Source organism: Dreissena polymorpha, chromosome 2, assembly GCF_020536995.1.
Source record: "Dreissena polymorpha isolate Duluth1 chromosome 2, UMN_Dpol_1.0, whole genome shotgun sequence".
In the NCBI taxonomy this organism is placed as follows: Eukaryota; Metazoa; Mollusca; class Bivalvia; order Myida; family Dreissenidae; genus Dreissena; species Dreissena polymorpha.
Genome location: NC_068356.1, coordinates 96437436 through 96458604, shown reverse-complemented (window position 1 = coordinate 96458604; position 21169 = coordinate 96437436). Strand labels below are relative to the sequence as shown.

The 21169-nt window shown below is 33.1% G+C and overlaps 1 protein-coding gene across 1 annotated transcript in view; it reads left to right on the top strand.

The window, feature by feature from the left end:
• Window positions 1-903: 903 nt before the first annotated feature.
• The window catches only part of LOC127870368 (prolactin-releasing peptide receptor-like), a 31405-nt gene continuing 11139 nt past the window's right edge, over window positions 904-21169 (top strand). Inside the window, exon 1 of the mRNA XM_052412989.1 lies at window positions 904-2103. Within this exon, the coding sequence (XP_052268949.1) occupies window positions 1291-2103 (813 nt within the window). The 5' untranslated portion in view covers window positions 904-1290. The remainder of the gene's footprint in view (window positions 2104-21169) is intronic.

The following is a 21169-nucleotide window of genomic DNA, read 5'->3' as shown; positions in this document are numbered from 1 at the left end:
TCATGTTCACCGTATATATTTGGAAAAAGTTTTATTAATATGTTTCATCAGAAAAATACATATTTTGTAAGAAAAAAAGTATAACTTTAACATTTCAAGTGATATATAATATGTTTTAGCTTATATGGCAAAGTAAATACTGTACCGTAGAGAGAAAATATTTTTAAGAACATTTTAAGAATGTATACAATACCACACGACAGCATGATTCGTGTACTAGAGGCTTATCACACTTAGAAATTCGTTATTATCTATCTAAGACCTTACAAGAATGTCATAGAATATACTTCATCCAGGAATACATATATCAACAGCCGTTTGCATTTAAAAAATAAGGATTTTCACCACAGGGTATTTCATAAGGGTAAGTGACATATTGCCACAACGATACAAAATGTACAACATAACCTTACATTTGCAATCATTAAACAGGGAGCTTAGTTACATACATGGGGTAAATTGAGGGTGAAATTGTACAACATAACCTTACATATGCAATCATTTAATAGGGAGCTAAGTTACATACATGGGGTATATTGAGGGTGAAATTGATATTTTACAGAAATGGTCAGTAAAGCTATAGATTGTATGTAAGCGTCCAAGCAAGCAGGGTAAACCTTCATGAATGAAGGTTAAAAAAACACAATCAATCTATCAAGCAATCTATCAAGCAATCTATCAAGCAAGCGGTCAGTAGAGATAATATACAGCAAAATGAATACGAAATGAATTAAATTCCATTTGTTAATAAGAAAGGTTCGTAAAACGTTCAGGAGCAAAAAGAGTCAGCACGGGCGCACCGTGTTGATTTCCAATAGCATCGCGTAGCAGAGGATTGGAATTTATCTGGCAGAGAAGCAAACAGAAGTTCCTGCATACGCGCGGTGGTACTAGAAGCGTTAAGTGACTGCTATTTAGTGATCAAACATTTGAACTGATCTGAGCGCGGATAAATACCGGATACATTACTGATTAATAGATGATTAATGATTTGTGTTGTAATAACAGTCACGAAGCGGTCTTATAAAAACAAATGAAAACGTAACATAATTTATTGAAAAATGGAATATATTATCAACATGATGCGTTTGTGTTAATTAAAAATACACAGTACAAAACACAATATTGTTTGGAGCATGCTTGATTTTGAAGTGAAATATAAATTCGTATTTTTGTTTAAATTGTGTTGCCAACCTACTACCTAATGAAATAACATAAGAAATATCTTTAAATGCTGATGGATGTATCGCGATGTAATGGAATTATTTTTATCTAAAATACCGATACAAAATGCCGTGCAGTGAGTACGCATGCTCGTATTTCAACGTAACAGAAATGATAAAGTTCCAAGACCCTAACTTGACGTCATTTGTTGGGACGTCATCACATACTGAGCCTGTCAACGAGTCCAACTCAACTCAGTATGATAACTTGACCAACGCGCAACTATTATCCAACGAATCCACGGCGGGTCTTATATTTCTGTACACGTTTACGACAATATTGTCTGTTGTGGGTAATTTCTTTGTTATCTTAGTATTCGCGCGCGGAAGAAGATCTCGAACTGACCTTCGGCCTTTCTTGATAAATCTAGCAGTGTCAGACCTGCTCATGGCTGTTATGTGTATGCCCTTCACGTTTGTGTTCACAGTGCTCAACGACTGGATATTTTCTAAACCCATGTGCACCATAGTTTTATTCGTACAAATGCTCTCCGTTTCCGGAAGCGTGTTCACGAATATGGCCATCGGCGTAGACAGGTTTTCGGCTGTTATGTTTCCGCTACGGTCACGCCTGACGAAGAAACGGGCAAAATACGTCCTCGTCGGCATTTGGGCAGCCGCCACCGTATTGTCGTCTGTGCAGTTCCACGTCGGGCGCGCTCACGACAAACCCGACGGGAGTCAAACTTGTCAAGAGAGATGGTCAAATGAAGACCAAAGAAAGACATTCACGATCTTTATTTTTGTGATTACCTACATGATTCCATTACTGACACTGTCCGTCACATACTCCATTGTCGGAATATTGCTATGGAAACGCACGTCTCCCGGTAACAAGGATCGAACTCGTGACCTACACCAGTTGCGATCTAAAAGAAAGGTAACGCATTTTTACAATGTACCAGAATGCACGTTTTATTCACAAAACAAGTTGGCCAATTATAGTTTTAACACGATTTAAGCGCTATAAGTAATACAAAATATGGATGCCTAATAATTATTTTTTTTAAAGCCTTGGATAGGCTAATTGTTATTATGGGAAAGTCTTTAACGGTTTTTATCCAATATTTGCAAAACACGAAAATTTGACAATTTCTTTAAACGGTTTTAGAACATGCTTTTGCAATCTACACAGACATGCATGAAATTTTATTAAATTATGTTTCTTGCAATGAACACAACTTTTTTGATCAGATAAATGTTTCGTGTTGTAAAACAATGATATTCTTCGTAGTTTTTTTGTCGATGGTGAGACCTTAATCGTGTTTTTATTTACATTCTGACTTCTAATGCATAGGCACTATACCCGCTAGTATGCTAATTCAGGGTGCAGAATCAACGGTGTTTTCAGGGATTTACACACGAACTGAACAGAGTGTAATCACATTGTTAAGAAATTTTTGCAAATATCGAAGTTATTGAAATACGTTTCCAAAAATATATAGAGCATAAAAACAGTTTTTCAAGCAGTTTTTGGCGATATCTTAAGGTATAAGATGAAATCCTTAAATACGTCTAAAATCGGTGACAAAATTTCACGTTGCGTGAAACTTTATTGTGTACAATGAATGCAGTAAACAAGGACATTTTAACAAGAACACATGCTTATATAATAAAGTAATTCTGATGTATTTCACATTGCCATAAACAGCATAAAACTCTGTCTTATATGCACTAGTTGAAATTGTTATAAAAATGTGTTAAAAAAAGTTATTTGAAATGAAGAATCACTTAACGTCCACTAAATCGAATAAAGTTAAAAGGTGGAACCCACAAAACGTCACGTGATCCTGCAACCTGTTATTTGCCGGTCAACAACAATGATCTATATCAACATCACACAGACATTCGGCTATAACATTTAAATCTACATGTTTCGGTACAATATTTGCATTTTCGACTTGATAAACAATGAACATGTCGTCCAGAGCACATCTTCTTGTATCGTGTTAGAATCGATGATATATGATCTCAATGATTGTTTGTCTTTTTGCATATTTGTTCATTTTCACGGGACATTTTGATCTTATTTACATGAACTTTTCGAGGAATGATTCCTATGACTTTATTAAGAAATATTCGTATTTTGGTGACGAATCGATTCACCGTCTAAGTCATGACCTTTACGGATTTTTTATTGAATAAAGGGCGCTATTAGACTTACGTACTTTAATATTTCTTAAATAACATACAATGCGAACAATGTATTATTTTTCGTTGCTCATGATATGCTCGTTGTATTATATGCTAGCCATTAAAATTAAACTTAAGACAGTGATATCCTTCCCAATGTAATGTTATGTTTAAACAAGAATACAAACATGCCAACCATCCATCTGAAGTTCGATATTTCTGAAGGCGTTTTTTTTAGTAAAGTTCCTTTTGTTATACTAGGGAAGAAAACATTATACACCCACTGACCATAACCGCGATCATCTTTTTTTTTCTTGGTGATATGAAAGCACTTACAAGGAAGTAGGACGTTATAGTAAACATGTTCGTTTCTGAGTTCTGATACCTATTTTATTACTTTTAATGAATGATAAAGCAACATGTTATTAAAAGGTATATATTGTTTTGATTACTTAAACGTATTTCGTCAATTGTCAATTTAGATTATTTCAATCAGTAATGCAGCGGGGAAAATTATACCGAAATTGAAATGATAACATGTCAATTTAGAGAAAAAACTAACTAATTAAAATAATATATTTTTATCATTGTTAAACCTCAATATGGTTGCTTGATTTTTGATTAAGGATGCTTAAACTAAGCGGTTAATATAAAATGATAGGTCCATATAACACTTCTTCTATAGAACCGAATAAAATGATCCACACATTTCCGAATAGCATGTAATGATCATGAAACAAACAACACTATTATATATGGCCTAAATACAAATAACAAAAACGATGCTGACAGACGGACTCAAAGATCTTACGATTGTCTGTCAGTAGCAGTATGTAGTGTTTTGACAAGCACATACTATAGATGCAGGGCATACAATTACTCTTTTTACCACTGAGTTAAACTCGTACGTTACGGGTCCAATTAATTAATTTGTAAACTTTTAAGAAACTGCATGCAGTAACGTTATGAGAATAAACACGCATCAATTGGCGAAATAACAATCATGAAATCAAGTTTTTAATAAATGGGGATTTAACATTTTAATGTAGCGTTCTATTGAGCATAAGTTATAATTAAAACTTTTTTGTCCACTTATCCATTTCATCTTATTTAATCTTGAATGCTTCTTAAATGTTTATTCAAGTTATATGAAGTGGTACGAAGACCAATTAAAAAGATTTTTGAATTTAAATATGGTTTTCAATATTTCTAGTATAAATTTAAATTTGCTTTTCAATATTTCTAACAAATCGTGTAGTATGAAACTTACTATTAATGCACCAATCAACCAGCAATTTGTGTTTCGCCAAGTAATCGGAAAACAAAAACAACATATGTGTGGATGTCTTGTATAGTTAAGGATTATTCGGAAACGCGTTCGTAAGTACTTTTCATCGGGATTCCAAAGGGAGATAACTCGTGTTAAAACATAAAGTATTGAACAGACATTGAGCCATAAAACGCAGAAAACGCTGTATTGGAGTGACAAAATCGGATAGCTTCCCTTAATAATTGATAAGCTAACACCACGAACAAGCGTCTTTTGAATGAACGAATAAGCTTACATCACGCAGGTCAAAGATTTGATTTGAAATCGCGTCGTCCACACAACAGTTTTAATATAATTGCTAAATGGTTACTTATTCAAACAATGGCTCTAACAAACATTAACGTTGTATTTTAAATAGTGTTTACATTTATAATAGTACACATAATATATGGACGCACAGTTCTATTAATTTACTTGAACACGATATTGAAATGATAAAATTTAATTTTAATCATAACTATGTGGTATTATTTGAGACTATTTACAATTTTATTTAAAAAGTTAAGTTGCTAATAATTGTTAATTTTAATCATAACTATGTGGTATTATTTGAGACTATTTACAATTTTATTTAAAAAGTTAAGTTGCTAATAACATAACTTATTCACAAGTAAAATGTACTGTGTGTAACGAGTAACAGCTTATTTTATTGACCAAAAGAAATAAATGGATGTTGCGATCATACAAAGGATCAGTGCAACCCTTGAAACATTATCTGTTCAATATTTGTACCCATTTTCTGGCAGAACATACATCACAACATCAAACATTGCTCTGAATAAATCTGGGTTCACCGCCACAAAAAACATAATAATGATTGTCTTATAATTATGTGTTTTTCAAAGCAAAAAGCGTTTGTTTACAAATGCTCAGCTCGATGCATCCATATTGATATTATAACATATAATATGTCAGTTATTCGCTATTATCGTGATTATATATTCGTAAACTAGAGGAAAATGTGTGTGGTAAAGCATCAGAACCTTATAGCGTAAGTATTGTACGAACTTGATTCGAGTCACACTGGACGCCGAAAGTAAATCGTTGCAGGAAAAATGTACATATAAGGCACAATTAAACACAAATATGTATGGGTGAACCTGATTGCGATTCACTTTGTTGTCTTGTTGGTCTTGGACACTAAAATTATTGAATGGAAAATGAGAGTACCGTTTCGGCTAGTCCAATTAAATCACTTCTGTCAAATGATGTATCTATAATTCATTACAATAATTTTCTTATTTTTTGCCTCTTGTTACTTGCTTGATCTTGTTGAATTCCGCAAAGGCAATATAAATTCGCACGAAGAAACAAGAAACAGAAATAGTCAAAGTTATACATTTCATGTCACCAGAGGATGTGTCTATTTTTATTGATGTATGAAATAAATCGGTAATAGAATGTTACTTTCATGAGGCTTTGAATGCCTAAATTAAAAAGATCTCTTTGGAAGACTTATCCTCTTATTTTTTTTTATAGATTTTTTGCTGACAAACATGAATAACAATCCGAAAATAGCTGTTTATATCAGAGAAATTGTTATATGCAATCTATGACAGTTAAACATTTATATGAATGCAAAACTTGCATTGATTTTATTACTTACTAGTCGAAAAGATGAATGTACAAAGTTATATAGTTATGTGATACATTAGAATATATTAATTTGTGGAGACCATGTGACATTTCCGGAGGCATTTATTTCCAAAATAAACCAAGATTCTGCCTTGTTCCGTTCACACACTGTTTCAACAGTTTATGTTTAGTGCCTCAAGTAATTTACCGTGTACCATATTATAAATATCATAAATGAAAGGTATTCACAATGTATATATTGGTTTAACAGTATTAAAATTTAAGGTTAATGAATGAGCAAACACATCAACACACTTGCATGACTTCATTTGGGAATGTTTCTGCACTCGACAGACGCATGATACGCAATAATCGTATTTGCACAGATGATAATGCCAATTTCAGACTTTTAAATTCGATTTATACTGGCATATGTAAATAATTAATTTGGTAAATTTAGCTCCATGAGAGTCGTTTATTATATTTAATAAAACAAGTCCTACCATAAAAAGCATTTGAATTGAACCCCATTATTATATTATTATATTATACTTTTAAACACTTGAACACATTTTCAAATAAATTTGGTATTAGGAATACACATGTTCGAATAAAATCAAACATTTTATTAACATTATTAATCTTACGTTAACAAATGTATTATACGAATGAAACAATGCCAAAGTCTGCTGCTGTTACGAAGGCAATCTGCCTGACCATCTGTGTTGTAAGTCATAAGCGTTCGTGTTTGTCTCTTCGTTTCATGCTCTTGTATCTGCGTTGTTGTGCATGTTCTTTTAGCTGTGAATGCGGCGATACAACAATATTAACGTCATTTTGCGTGACCTTGAAAACATCGGAAAGTCATGAAATTCCGTGGGTATCAGGTTCAAGAACAAGAACATGGCGTTTCTGGAAGACCGTAACAATATTCAGTAAGATAAATGGATATGTTCCAACATTACCACATACATGTCATTATATCTGAACGTTTAGTTTGTTTACTTCAAGTTTCCGTGCAGATGTACCCACATATATAACATGTGCACACATCACTTGACGACATAACCTTTAATAAGTGTATTTCTAAAATAATACGGAGAAATCTTAGAGATCTATGATATAGCTACGATTGAATGATCAACATGATTATTAAACACGTTTTATTCATTCTGCTTAACTTAAATCTAAACATCATCGTATAAGGAAACAATTTAAACAACAAATTGTTATGAATGAAATAAATAAATGGATATATTGCCCATTCATGCTGCAAAGCATTACTGTCGTTTAAATTTAATCAGAATATTATAATCAAACTATATAATTGATGGTTAAGTTACCACAGTTCCAAACAAATACAAGTAAAAAGGCCATTGCTCCAAAACCAGACAGGTTGAAAAACATAAAACTAAAAAGCTTAAACTGGTTTATCTTGTATTCAAGATATAATTGTCCTATGAGTTGTGCAATGGAATTTAGTGTATGTTTCTGTTTCCTAATTGTGTAACCCAATATAATAGCTGCCTTGAAAACCTCTTTATGTGGCAGGTTATAGTGGCAGTCCTGATGTTTATGTAATGAGGCGTAATACAACACGCTGATATTGGGGGTATTTTCGTAGCAATTAATCCAACAACAATACATGTGTATAAACTTAACGTCGAATCGGACAATTTTGCAAAATAGACTAGTCAGCGAAATGAAAATCGAATCAAATAAATATTTTATTTGAAAAGAAAGAAGATCTTGTAAAGATATACACAGTTAGGTTAAATGTTCCCTTGTCATTATTTATTATTCGAGTAATACGTCTTCGATGTCAGAGAAACCTATTCGCCTATTAACACCTCTTCTATTACTTGTTTTACCATTATCAAAGATTTCTCTTACCAGGCAATGTACTCTACTAATATCAACGCACAATACAAATGATCCACTGGCTAAGACAATTAAGCATTAACTTGTATCATTTATGTTGATGGACCCACCAGAAATGATACGTTTATATGAATGCTTCATGCAAGTGAATGCTTCATGTCTGGTTTTGGCACATTGCGTAACTGTTTTTTTTTTCAACTGAACTATAAAACAAACTTCATTAGCAACTGATAATCTTTATATATGGATGTTTCTTATGGTATCACTTGACAAATGTCGTATATTTAGATTTCGTTTTTCAATAAACTAATGCATGTTAAACTTGGTGTAAAACTACTTTGCTTTTTTTTGTATATTTGCACTATTTGCGGTAATAATAAGAGATGTTACGGCGAATATTTGTTTTATTTGTATATATTAATTCTTAACAAATCTGTGTTTTTTATATATATAACTCGTTGGGATTTTTTTTATTATGGATCCGAAGCTCAATATCGCATATAAAAGTAGACAACAACTTTAACTCATAATCGTACACAAACTTCTTCTATTATAGTATTTTTATTACATTTATTTTCACATTAAGTTGTGCGCATTTACAAAACAAGACTAAGAAATAATGATAAAAAAACGGATTAAATGATTCTAAACTTATTTATCAATTAATGTTAGGTCTTGAATTTGTTATTGTTTTGCTCATTCCCTTTGCTTATTGTATCACACGCTGGTCACTTTGATTAAACGTACAACATAGAAATGAGCCTTCATTTAGGTAAAGCAAATAATAACGCACCTTTTTGAACCCCTAAGATTATTATTATTGTTCAACAATTATTTTTTCTTCGAGTATCTACGGCTAATTACACATTTCTGTAACGAGCATTCAACCTTTCAGGTAAATAATAGAACTGAACAATTTAATTATCTTTTTTTTTCATTTGCTTTGTTTTGTCTGTGAACAGTCTTTTGAAACCAATTTCCACTTCAAAGTCTTCAAAGACTTTTTAAATATCTGTTATGCCTAAGTTTTTAGCCGACGTGATTCAAGTGTTTTATATGACACTTTAAGATAGAGCTCAGGTAGAACTATGGTTCTGACCATTTTTGCTCATTTTAGATATGTTTTAATTAAGTGAACGGAACCATTGAAAGTATGCTTGCAGGTAATGATTGTATTACTTGTATTTGTTTCAATACGAGTATGAATAAAATATAAACTATAAACAAAGTTTAACTTTAGCGTCCCCAGAAAGGATGACACTTAATTACATAATAATGTCTTTGATTTATGGCAGGGACCAGTTCCAAAAAACGATACTTATACTACTATGATGTTTACATTCCTTAAAGCCAGTTTAAAGTGGATTTACAAAATAAACTTACTAACACTACATCTATCAAACGGAATGTTATTCATACGTGTTTAATAAAAATAACAGAAAATGAACTGGTTATTTCCAAATCACAGTAAAATATATACTATTAAAAATTCCGTACATGTTTTGATTGTTGAAGGATCATTTTCTTCCAAAGTAATGACAATTCAATGATAAAATGTTATGTTTTATTGCCGTGAACGTCAATACAGTTTGGTTCATTTAAGATTTGTATAACTTCATGTTACACTAAGTAATTTTTTGCGCATCTAAATGTTAATGAAATATCGTGCAAATTTTGCGAAATACCCCATCAAATAGTCCGAAAAATGCATTGCAGAAAGGCTGCACAGTTTGTATAAAGGAAATAAACGACATCCTCCCATTCAAAAATTACTGAGTAGTTTGTACGACTGTTTTCGTTTTTGGGACGATTGCCTTCTGCAATTCGCCCCATAGGTAACATAATATACGTATACTGAAGAAAGAAGTCCGTTACTGCAACCAACCGCTATGCATCTCCAGATACTGCATTCGCAAACAGAATAGCTCCGATCGCATAGTATTAGTATTAATGAGCCACAAAAAACACTGTGACGAAGTACATCGGTATTTTCCGTTACAAACATTGATCAATCAGAAGATTTCAAGGCTGTCGAAAATTGTTTGCTTTTTTAAATAATACATTTTGCGGAGATGAATGTGTCCGCCCAGCTAGCTCAGCCGGTAGACTGCGATACCGTTAAACACCGGTCGTGGGTTCGAGTACCACATAGGGTGATATTTTTTCCACATTATTGAATGGATTTAATTAATTATTGGACAGAGCACCTTTTTGGACAAGACCTTTCTGTTGACTTTTTTAGCTTGACCCCTGGTTGACAATGACCTTTAGTATCCAATTGCTCAAAAACTAACATTTTCTGTATCTTACTTGATACTGACTGGATTAACTGTATACTTTGACACACACGGAGGCCCGTGTACTTAGGCAAGAACGATCAAGAAACCTTACTGTACTAAGTAGAAATTACTGCAATGCTTGTCTTTATCAAATGTATGCCAAGTTTGGAACTGGGTTGACTATGTTTACCTTGAACCCTGGTTGACGTTGACCTTTAGTATCCAATTGCTCAAAAACAAACATTTGCCGTATCTTACTTGATACTGAATGGATTTATTAATACTTTGACACACACCGAGGCCCATGTACTTAGGCAAGAACCATCCATAAACATTACTGTAATAATTAGAAATAACTGCAATGCTTGTCTTTATCAAATCTATGTCAAGTTTGGAACTGGGTAAGTGTATTATATCTTCCCAGTTTAGCTATCAATTGGCAAGTACGACAACGATTTGTTTTTAAAAGCAGCATTTACATATAAATTAAATTTTGAAAGCCTGTCACCCTTCCTTACTTCCATCTGTTTTCTAAAACAAGGTGATTGGTTGGCATGACGGTGTATAGTGTTTAACGACCACAAAATTGGAGCAAAATCGCCCCACCAGTACTTTGAGTACTTTGATATTGAACTGATATTGAGGAATGCGTCCGTCCTGTCAAATAAAGGGTTATTTGGTTTATTCTATTAAGAAATATTACACTTTTTGTCTGTCATTCCGATTAATTGAATATAAAACAATCAATCATTTTTGTAAAGAACATTGTGTCACTACATTGTTACAGTGTGATTGTTTTATTTAACAATTTATTGGTTTGTTTACATGGATTTTCAATATCGTTTATAGAATGTCAGAACACGGCAGAACACATTACATAGAACACGACAATACATACACACGTTAGAATACATTGCGTCTCAATTCTTACGAGGTCTCTACCAAGTACTTTATTCACCAATAAGATTCTAACGTTTTACATAATAACATACACACACCTTGATCAATTACCACGTACATTCCAATTTTTATTGAATCCACATCATTTGCTGTATGTTTCAACGGAGATTGTGAGACTGTTTTGAACTTGACCTAGGAATTCCTTCTGAGGTGTTATTCGTCAAAATGTTATATACTTTTATGTAAAATGCTATGGAAATGGAACATATATTGCTCTCATTACTTTTGCTATCTGTTAGGTGACCATTATTTTAATTAACTTTTAATTCAAGTAAAATTGAATTTGATATAGTAATTAGCATATATGAAGTACACTAATATAGTATGCATAGTTGCCTTTACTAAGATATAATATATATTTCTACCAAAATGCAAACATTTAATGACACTTGAGTTGATTAACTAACCCTGGCATGACATTCAACATGGACAGCTTAAATATAGTAATTCATCACGGACGCCCTTTACTGATATCAGTTTATCCATATTGAATATTCATCTCTCGTGTGAACGTCAGACGCATCTGATGATACGCTTATGTTAAGTTGATATGTATTAGTTTTGTGCCATTCGCATAATCCGTTAATTGATGTAAAATAATTTAAAAAGCTGGTTGGAAAAAAACTTTTAATTAATGCAAGATAGTACCTTTATTTACATTATAATTATGTATATACATATTAACATACAAAATTGCAGTATAAATGCTAAATATTTTTAAACCATTTTTTTCTAATATATCTATTTTCTATCTAAATATTATAACATTTGTTATAATTCACATGTTGTGACAACAAATGCACATGCACACTAAAATATTTGAAAAAAGAACCATCTTAAATCCATGAAATTAATAGAGAATACTAGGTTAGCGTTGAATACAGAGAAGTTTATGTTGCGAGGCTTAGAACGCCGGGAGCGCGAGCCTTGGCGAGCGCTTTCGGTGTTCGAGCCGAGCAACATAAACTTCTCTGTATTCAACGCTAATCCTAGTATTCTATTTATCCCATTTGATTTTTTCAACGTTATAATAACCTTAGCCTAACAATAATTTTAATTCATTCTTTAAAATCGCTTAAAATCTAACGAATGTAACCATGCGTAGTGATATAAATGTTTTTGTTCTGATACGCAAAATAGTCTTTAAAAAATTCACACCCAAACTGTAAAAGTAGTAAAAATATCACCATATGCCTCGATTCAATTTTACGCAGCATGCGAATTGTAACACATTACGACCGCGAAAAGAAGATTTTACTTTACTATAATTCATTTTATTTTCGAAAGAAAATGATCAAAATCCAATATGGCGGCGATTGCTCCTGACAAAATGATGTCGATGTCAACATAAATTCTACATTTACACTATCGACGAGTAAACAGACAATTGCAGCGACTGACACTTAATCTGACTAAATATGCAGGGCAATACGTTTTCCGACTTCGGACGACGAATTTGAGGACGCGCAGAACGTGTTTTTTATATAATGTTATGGGTATGCCGTGTGTGATCCAATGCATCAATGGCGCCCATGTTAAAATCATTTCCCCGAGAACAGGGTCAGGGAACGACAAAAGTACAAACAAAAAACCAAAACACGTTCGAACTAGTATCTTACCTTTAATTATCCTTTAAAGTCCATCTAATAATCCATTTAACTCAATAATTGGCGATTTTGCATCTAGGGTCTTTAATAATTATTTTAGCATAGTTAAAAAAAGACCCTTATGCCATCCTATCACTATTTTCAAATGAATTTATGAACTCTATAAACTTTCTTCTTCGTCACACGCTACGTCATGTACTCAATGTACATTACTGCTGTTAAAATGAACCGGAGCAGTTTATCAAATAATAGCCGTTGGTAAACTCGGTTGCATTTGCAGATTTCTGCATACAAACATAATTATGTTTAAACTTGCACAATGTTATTTGTCTATGGTAAATGCCCTTATTGTACAATAAAATAATTTAATATATAAATAAACAAAGAATGGAAAACATTCCATTACACAACAGATAAATCAGTGGATAATATATGTGTACAAAATGGGACGTTCCGAATTCCAGTGTGGTGCTATTTTTACCATCTTATACTTTACACAGCTTTATGCTTAACGTGAATTAAATCGGATAGCAAATATTGCAGATTATTTATGAATTGTGCGATATTTGTATGGCTTGTTGTACATTCTTAAATTTCAAAAGTATATGCATGGATTATAAACAATTCACATTACACGAAATAAGGAAAATGTGATAAATTGACAATTCAAATACCGCATGTCGATATACAGTACATGTACATGTTAAATAAGTCGCGTTTATAATAAATCGTCAATTTTTTTTTATGAAAACGACGCAATAAGTTTTATTTTATGACGCCATCAATCAGCTGATTCATTATACGGATGGCGAAAAAATTATGTCATATGACTAGATTTAAAGGTTGAAGGTCGTATAATTTTGAAGCTAAAGTTTTCTCGATTTTATTAATTATGAAAAATCATTCAGTGGTAAAGTAAAAAGTTGTCCGTGCACGCGACAGGTATATCCCACAAGGTTGAATACAGGCTAGTATATTCCATAAGGTGTTATACCGTCAATGTCGCGTTGAAAATGGGATAAAATATGTGTTCAAGAGTTAACACTGATATACCAATTTACAAAAAGTACATTTTTTCTGAAAACCTTTCAAAGAATAATGTATTAATACATATTAAGAAACAAACTCAACTTATTAAGAAGCGTTTGTTTCCAATGAATCAAGTTGAAGTGGCCAAATAAACTGGAATTTTTAAGAATTACCGTAAACAAGTTAGTGTCAGTTATTGATAGGTCGGTACCTGAGTTTGTTCGGATGTGTATGTTGTTCATTCAGAAAAGAGTCAGAAAGTCTGTATTTATCCCCAACACTTCTGTTATCCATGACATAAACACTCGGATGCACGTTTGCTAATTGACCCACACACTTCCCATAAACATTGCAGATTGGCAAGAAGGCTGGATTCAAGCTGTTGAATGCTAAGCAAACCTGATATATTGCGTCAATTGACATTGCGTAAGCTTTTGATTACATTTTAGAGGACTGTTGCTTATGAACAAAACGTTACCTTACACTTTGTTTATACGAAATGCCTTACATGGTATTTCAATGGAAAAAGCTGCACTTGTTTCAGTTCAAGATTTAACAGGTTAATTGTTACGTAACTGTTTAAAATTGATGAGTGTCTACATAAACATTGATAATAAAGTAAGCATGGTTTTCGAAAAATGTCTTCACGTTTTTCGCAAGCTGTATCAGTGTTTGTTTATTTCAATATTAAAATATGAGTTTGCAAATGACATTTAACAGAAAAAAAACGTTAAATCATGAACATAAAAAAGATAATTGTGTATGAGTGCAGTTTCTTATGATTTTGTGTAAATATAATATAACTCTTAATAATTAAGTACTATAATTTTCCTCCGTTCCAAAGCAGCGTAACAGTGTTATCAATTAATGTATTGATTTGTCGTGCACTTCTGACCTGTGACTAGTCGGTAGTGGAATCGGTCACTTGCTATAACTGAGGAACCGCATAGATATGTGTCTTGTTCTGAGAAAATTGGGCTAAATGCATGTGCGTAAAGTTTCGTCCCAGATTAGCCTGTGCAATCCGCACAGGCTAATTAGGGACGATACTTTCCGCTTCTATGGTATTTTTCGTTTAAAAGAAGTCCCTTCTTACCGAAAATCTTGTTAAGGCGGAAAGTGTAGTCCCAGATAAGCCTGTGCGGACTGCACAGGCTAATCTGGCACGACACTTTACGCACATGCATTAATCCCAGTTTTATCAGAACGCGACTTATATTATATATATTTTTTTTTAAATAATTGCACATTTAAAAAACGTCATACTTTATAGACTTTAAAAAACTTTAATTTAATTGTGTGTTTACCGTTTGCCTTATTTAAACATCTTGAACCGTACGCTGGTTTGAATCACATTGCTTAATCTAACTACACGTTTATGCATGTGTGATATCTCCCAAAATTGGAAGGTGTGTTGAACATTAATAGAATTATTCTAACCTTCACATCTAAGATACAGTCTCGTTTGTTTTGAATGGTTAATCTACATCTAACGTTCGACATTTCCGAAGGCGTTTTTGTGAGTAAAGGCCCATTTGTTCAACAAAGGAAGAAAACACTCACTGGCAGCATCATTATCGCGTTCATATTTTTCCCGGGTGAGATGAAAGCACTTACAGTGAAAAGGCTGTTACAGCATCGTTGTCAGTTACGATACTTATGCTATCACTGTAAACGAATGCTCAAGTTAAATGAAAATAAAAGGTTAACATTTTCCGATTCTTGTAACGTATTAAGTCGATCAAAACGAGTGCTAAAATTGTATGAGATTAATTTCTAAGGCGGGAATTCCTTCGTTTTCATCTTATGATGTAAAATGCCCTGCCCGCAGTGTTTCAGTTTGTACTGCTTTCAAAATGATCTAAATAGAAAGCAATGCTTAAAGCAATGCTTATCGTTACAAAAATGTAGGGGCAGATTAACACATAGTGAACAAAACGATTGCACCATTTTACTGGTATCACGATTTTTATATCCACGCTTTTTGGAGAAAAAGTGGGGATTATGTGGTTATCTCCGCCGTCCGTCCGTCCTAGTCACTATCTCCTCATACACTTTTAGCACTAGGACCTTGAAACTTACATACATGGTAGCTTTGAGCATATGTGCGACGGTGCACTATTTGGAATTTTGATGTGACCCCTGGGTGAAAAGTTATGGGTGTTGGGGTGGGGCCAGGTCAGAGATTTTTCTGCGAACGTGATTCGAAAAAGGCTCATAACTACTGTGTCCCTTCAGGTATTGATTTCATATTTGGTATGCATGTGTATCTAGACAACAACTTTCCATGCGCATGACAGTTTTGATCCCTGTGACCTTGGCCTTGAACTGTTCAGGTTTCAAAATTGCGACCGCGATTCGAAAAAGGCTCCTACCTACTGTGTCCCTTCAGAATTTGCTTTCATAATTGATACGCATGTGTATCTGGACAACACCTTTCCATGCGCATGACATTTTTGAACTTGGGATCCGCGTTCAGGTTTCGAAATCTGCGACCGCGATTCAAACAAGCTCATACCGTCTGTGTCCGTTCAGATATTGCTTTCATGTTTGATACGCATGTGTATCTGGACAAGAGCTTTCCATACGCATACAATTTTGAACCATTTGACCTTGACCATGAATTTAGGGTCCGCGTTAAGATTTTGAAATCTATTATATGGTTATCTCCGCCGTTCGTCCGTCCTGTCCACTATTTCCTCTAACACTATTAGCACTAGAACCTTGAAACTTACACACATGGTAGCTATGAGAAAATGTGCGACAGTTTACTATTTGGAATTTTGATCTGACCCATGGGTCAAAAAGTTATGGGGGTTGGAGTGGGGCCGGGTCAGAGATTTTCACTCATTGTGTTAGGTTATTTTACATTAACGTCTTGATTTGTACACCGAATTACTTCAAAATGATACTGAACATCTCTTATGACAATACAGTCAACTATGCATGGCCTCATTACCAACCTTGGGGCGCCCCTGGGTCAGACATGCGGCGTCGGGATGCGCGTCGGCCTCTGTCGCGCCATTTCTAGTCTTATAATTTGATTTTCATCAATCACAACTCCGAATGGATTTATTTCACATTACTACATGTAAGGACTGCGTTTTTTGTCAATGTTTTTTACTGTCTGAGATTGATCTTCAAAATGTATTAAATGCGTGCATTTACGGATTTACAGCTCCTTTTCTTTTTCAAACTTGTTGAAAAAAATAAATCAGACGCGGACATAATTTGGTTTTCATAACGCGGCCTCATGTTTCACGAGACTTTTTCGCCTTTGTCTTTTTTCTCTCCATAAAAAAATGACAGAACAAAACATAATACTAGCATAAATAGAATAACAAAAACGTGTTGACTGCAGATATTTTTTAATTAACCCCGAAATTAAGTTTTTATGACTCTCTGATTTAACTTATCTAAAACATTTAATTAAGTTTCTTTAAGGTTACTAATGTTTTACTTAAGCTTTTTTTTTGACGCTGCTGTCCATGCTTCTTGCTGACATATTAAAAAAATATACATTGCTCAGAGGAATTTTGTATATGCCAATTGAATGAGGAATACACTAGATTTAATAACTTACTGAACTAATTTAATTGTTTAACGTACACCCATGAAGGCTAAATAGTGTTTCAGGATGAGAAGTTTAAAACGCCTTTAATAAGCGTTTAACAATTAGGAATATTAAATAATCCTATAGAACCGAGTTTAATATTTGCACACATTGCCGAATGTTTCGTTCAAATAACGCAAACAACTATCATAACGCCGTGGCGTATTGGATAAGGTGTCCGCCTAGCGATCGGGAGGTAACGGGTTTGATCCCCACAGTGGGAACGTTCTTGAGATATCTCCAAAATTCACGAATTACTGGTTCTACATAGGTCCAAAGACTCCTTGTAGAGTCAAAGTGCGTCACTGCTCCAGTGGAGCCCTGCACTGAATGGTAAGAAATAGAAGATATCTGGGCTATATACAAACAACTAAGACGATGCTGACATGTGGGCTCCAGACGATTATAACATACTTTTCTCAATAAGCATTGTATGCTAGTATTGATAAGTGTGTTCACAAGCACATATTATAAAAATTAAAGCTTTTATTGTTTTATCTCACTTTTTTAATTCGTATGTAACCTTGTCATTAATTAGCTTTTCATTCTAAAAATAGCGCCCGTTAACGTTCTGCTAATAAACACTTTACTATTTGAGAACAAAGAATCATTAAAAAAGCTATTAATAAATTGGGAATTTAAAATTGTGTAACCGTACAGTAAAGTGTGAATACAATTGCAATTGCGGTTGGATTTGTTTTAAGAGTACGCTGTATTGCATCTTTTTTCAACATGTCGAATTGATGATATTTCATTTTCAAATGCTGCTTATATTTGTCTGCACGTACAATAAAGAAAACTGAAGGAAAATGAGGACTAAAATCAATTTTGTACGTCTAATATATGTTTTGAATATAACAATTTCAACTTAATCATGTAGTATCAACCTTAATATTAATAAACTATTTCACCACCAAGTGTTTGTATCACCTTGTAACCGGAAACAAGCGGTACATATTTGTCGATGTCTTGTATATTTAAGTATTGGTCGGAAACGCGTTCGTAAGTAGTTTTGATCGGGATGATTCCTGAGGGACAGAACTCGTGTGAAAGTACAAAGTAACTAACGGGCGTCGATCCATAGAGCATATTAAAAGCTCTATTGGAGTGACACAGACCGGATAACTTGCATTAATAATTGATAAGCGAACACCATCAACAAGCGTCTTTGGTATGAAAGAATCAGCTTACACAGGTCAATAATTTGTTCGGTGTCAGCGACGTTCGCACAACAGTATCAATCACGTTGCTTAATGGTTTTTATTCATTCCATGATATATGTGTTCAGCGTCAACAACATTTTTGTTTAAATGAAACACATTCTAAAACATTTTTCATTTTAAATTCGGATTATATTTGTACGAATACTTAATTGGCAAAAATTAAATTAATGAATTTAGACAAAATGATGAAATGTTTCTTTTTTTTGTATTATTTAAGGCGATTGTAAATGTTTAGTATCCAATAATACGATGTATTCACAAAATGTTATTGAGTATGTATAACAAGTACATTCTTATTTTATTGTCTTAAAACAATATAAGTTTTGTTATACATTATTAAAGGAACAATGCCACTCCACAAACACTATCAGGACATAAATGTGTTCAACATTCCTCTAACAATACATACGGCACAATATCAAACACTTTCAGCTGAGGTACCCGCCATGCAACAACTTCATAAGAATTACATTGTATTTGTTTTGTTTTCAAAGAAAAAGTTGCGTTAAAAAATCGTCAAGAGAATAAATTCGAAATTCTAATATAAAATAATATAGGTTAGTGATTTGCTATTAAAGCGTTTATGATTTCACATACTGGATGATATTTATTTGATATAGATTCGGAACCTATTCGAATCGTATCAATAAACTGATTTGAATTATACTAGACGCCGATGATAAAATGTTGCTGGGAAAATGTACATCTAAGGCAAAATGAAACACAAATTTAAAATGAGTAAACCTGATAGCGATTCCCTTCAATGTATCATTGGTCTTGCCACTCTAGCTATTGAATGGAAACCGGTGATATCGGTTTGGCTACACAAAGTCAGTCGCTTCTGTCAAATATTGCATCTTTCATTGATGATATTAATTTTAGTATTCTTTATCTTTTGTAACTTGCTTGTCACATTGATCATATTCAATTCCCCAAAGAACAAAGAACTTGGTAGAAAGAGACAAGCCGAGGAAGAATTCGAATTATTTCATGTCACTAGAGAAAATCTCATTTGTTTCAAAGATACATTTTATAAATCGGTAATATAATGTGACTATCTTGTATGCTTGGATGCTTTGAATGCCCTAAGTGTTTGCAACTACGGACAAATTATATGTTAAGTTTGTATAATGGAACTGAAACCTTCTTAATTTTATATAGATTGACGGACGATCATGGAAACAAAATCCGAAAAACAGCTTTTTAAATCAGTATATTGTTTTATTAAAACTATAACAAACAGTAATACATCTATATGAGTGTATGATTTTCATTGATTAAATAACTTATAGGTCGAACAGATGCACATACAGAATATTATATTTATTGGACACATACACCAGAATATAATCTGAAATATGTGTAGGTCATGTGTTATTTCCGGAGGCATTTATTTGCCAAATAAAACTATTTTCTTCCTTGTTTTGTTTCACACACAGTTTCTCTGAGTTCTGTTCAAACCATGAACCATAAAAGCAATACCATATATCTGAAATTAATATATTTGCGGAGATGTTAATGACACTTTAAGACTTTTAAATCGATTGATACTGGCATATGTCAGTTTTTCATTTTATATTATAATAAGGAACCCGAATGTCATTGATACTATTTAATATTGCAGGTCGTAACATATTAAATATAGTAATGTCTCCTAAAGACTTTGCAAACTTCGGTTAAAAAGGTATCAAACTCTGAAACACGCGAACACATTATAAACAGATAAATAATTCTGAAGACTCATATTTGAATACAGTACATTAACAACATTAAATTGAGCGCATAAATGATAAGTTTTTTTCTCTTTGAACTGAATTATGCTATAGTGTTCAGCGTTTGTATCATACACAGGAAACAATGACAAACTCTGCTACTGTAACTTAGACAAAGTTCCTAAACATCTGAATTGTATATTTCCTATGTCATATGCTTTTGTGTTCATCTTTTTGTTACACGCTTTTGTATTTAAGTGTTTGTTTTATACACTGTGAACGCGGCAATACGACGACATGAATGCCATTTTGTGAAACTTTGAATGCAACGTCAAGGCATGCAATTCCGTTGGTATCATGTTAACAAAGTAGGAAAAGAGCGTTTCTGAAAGACCTTAATATTATTGAGTGAGATTTTGGTTAGGTTTCAACATTACACATACATGTCATTATGCCTTCAAGGATATTGTTAACCTCACCTTTCAGATGTAGATGTTCCCACATATGCAACATGTTCCCTTATCTCTTGATGACATGGCTATTAACAATATTTGTATTGCTGAAATAATACGGAAACATCTGAAAGTACAATTATTGATTGCAT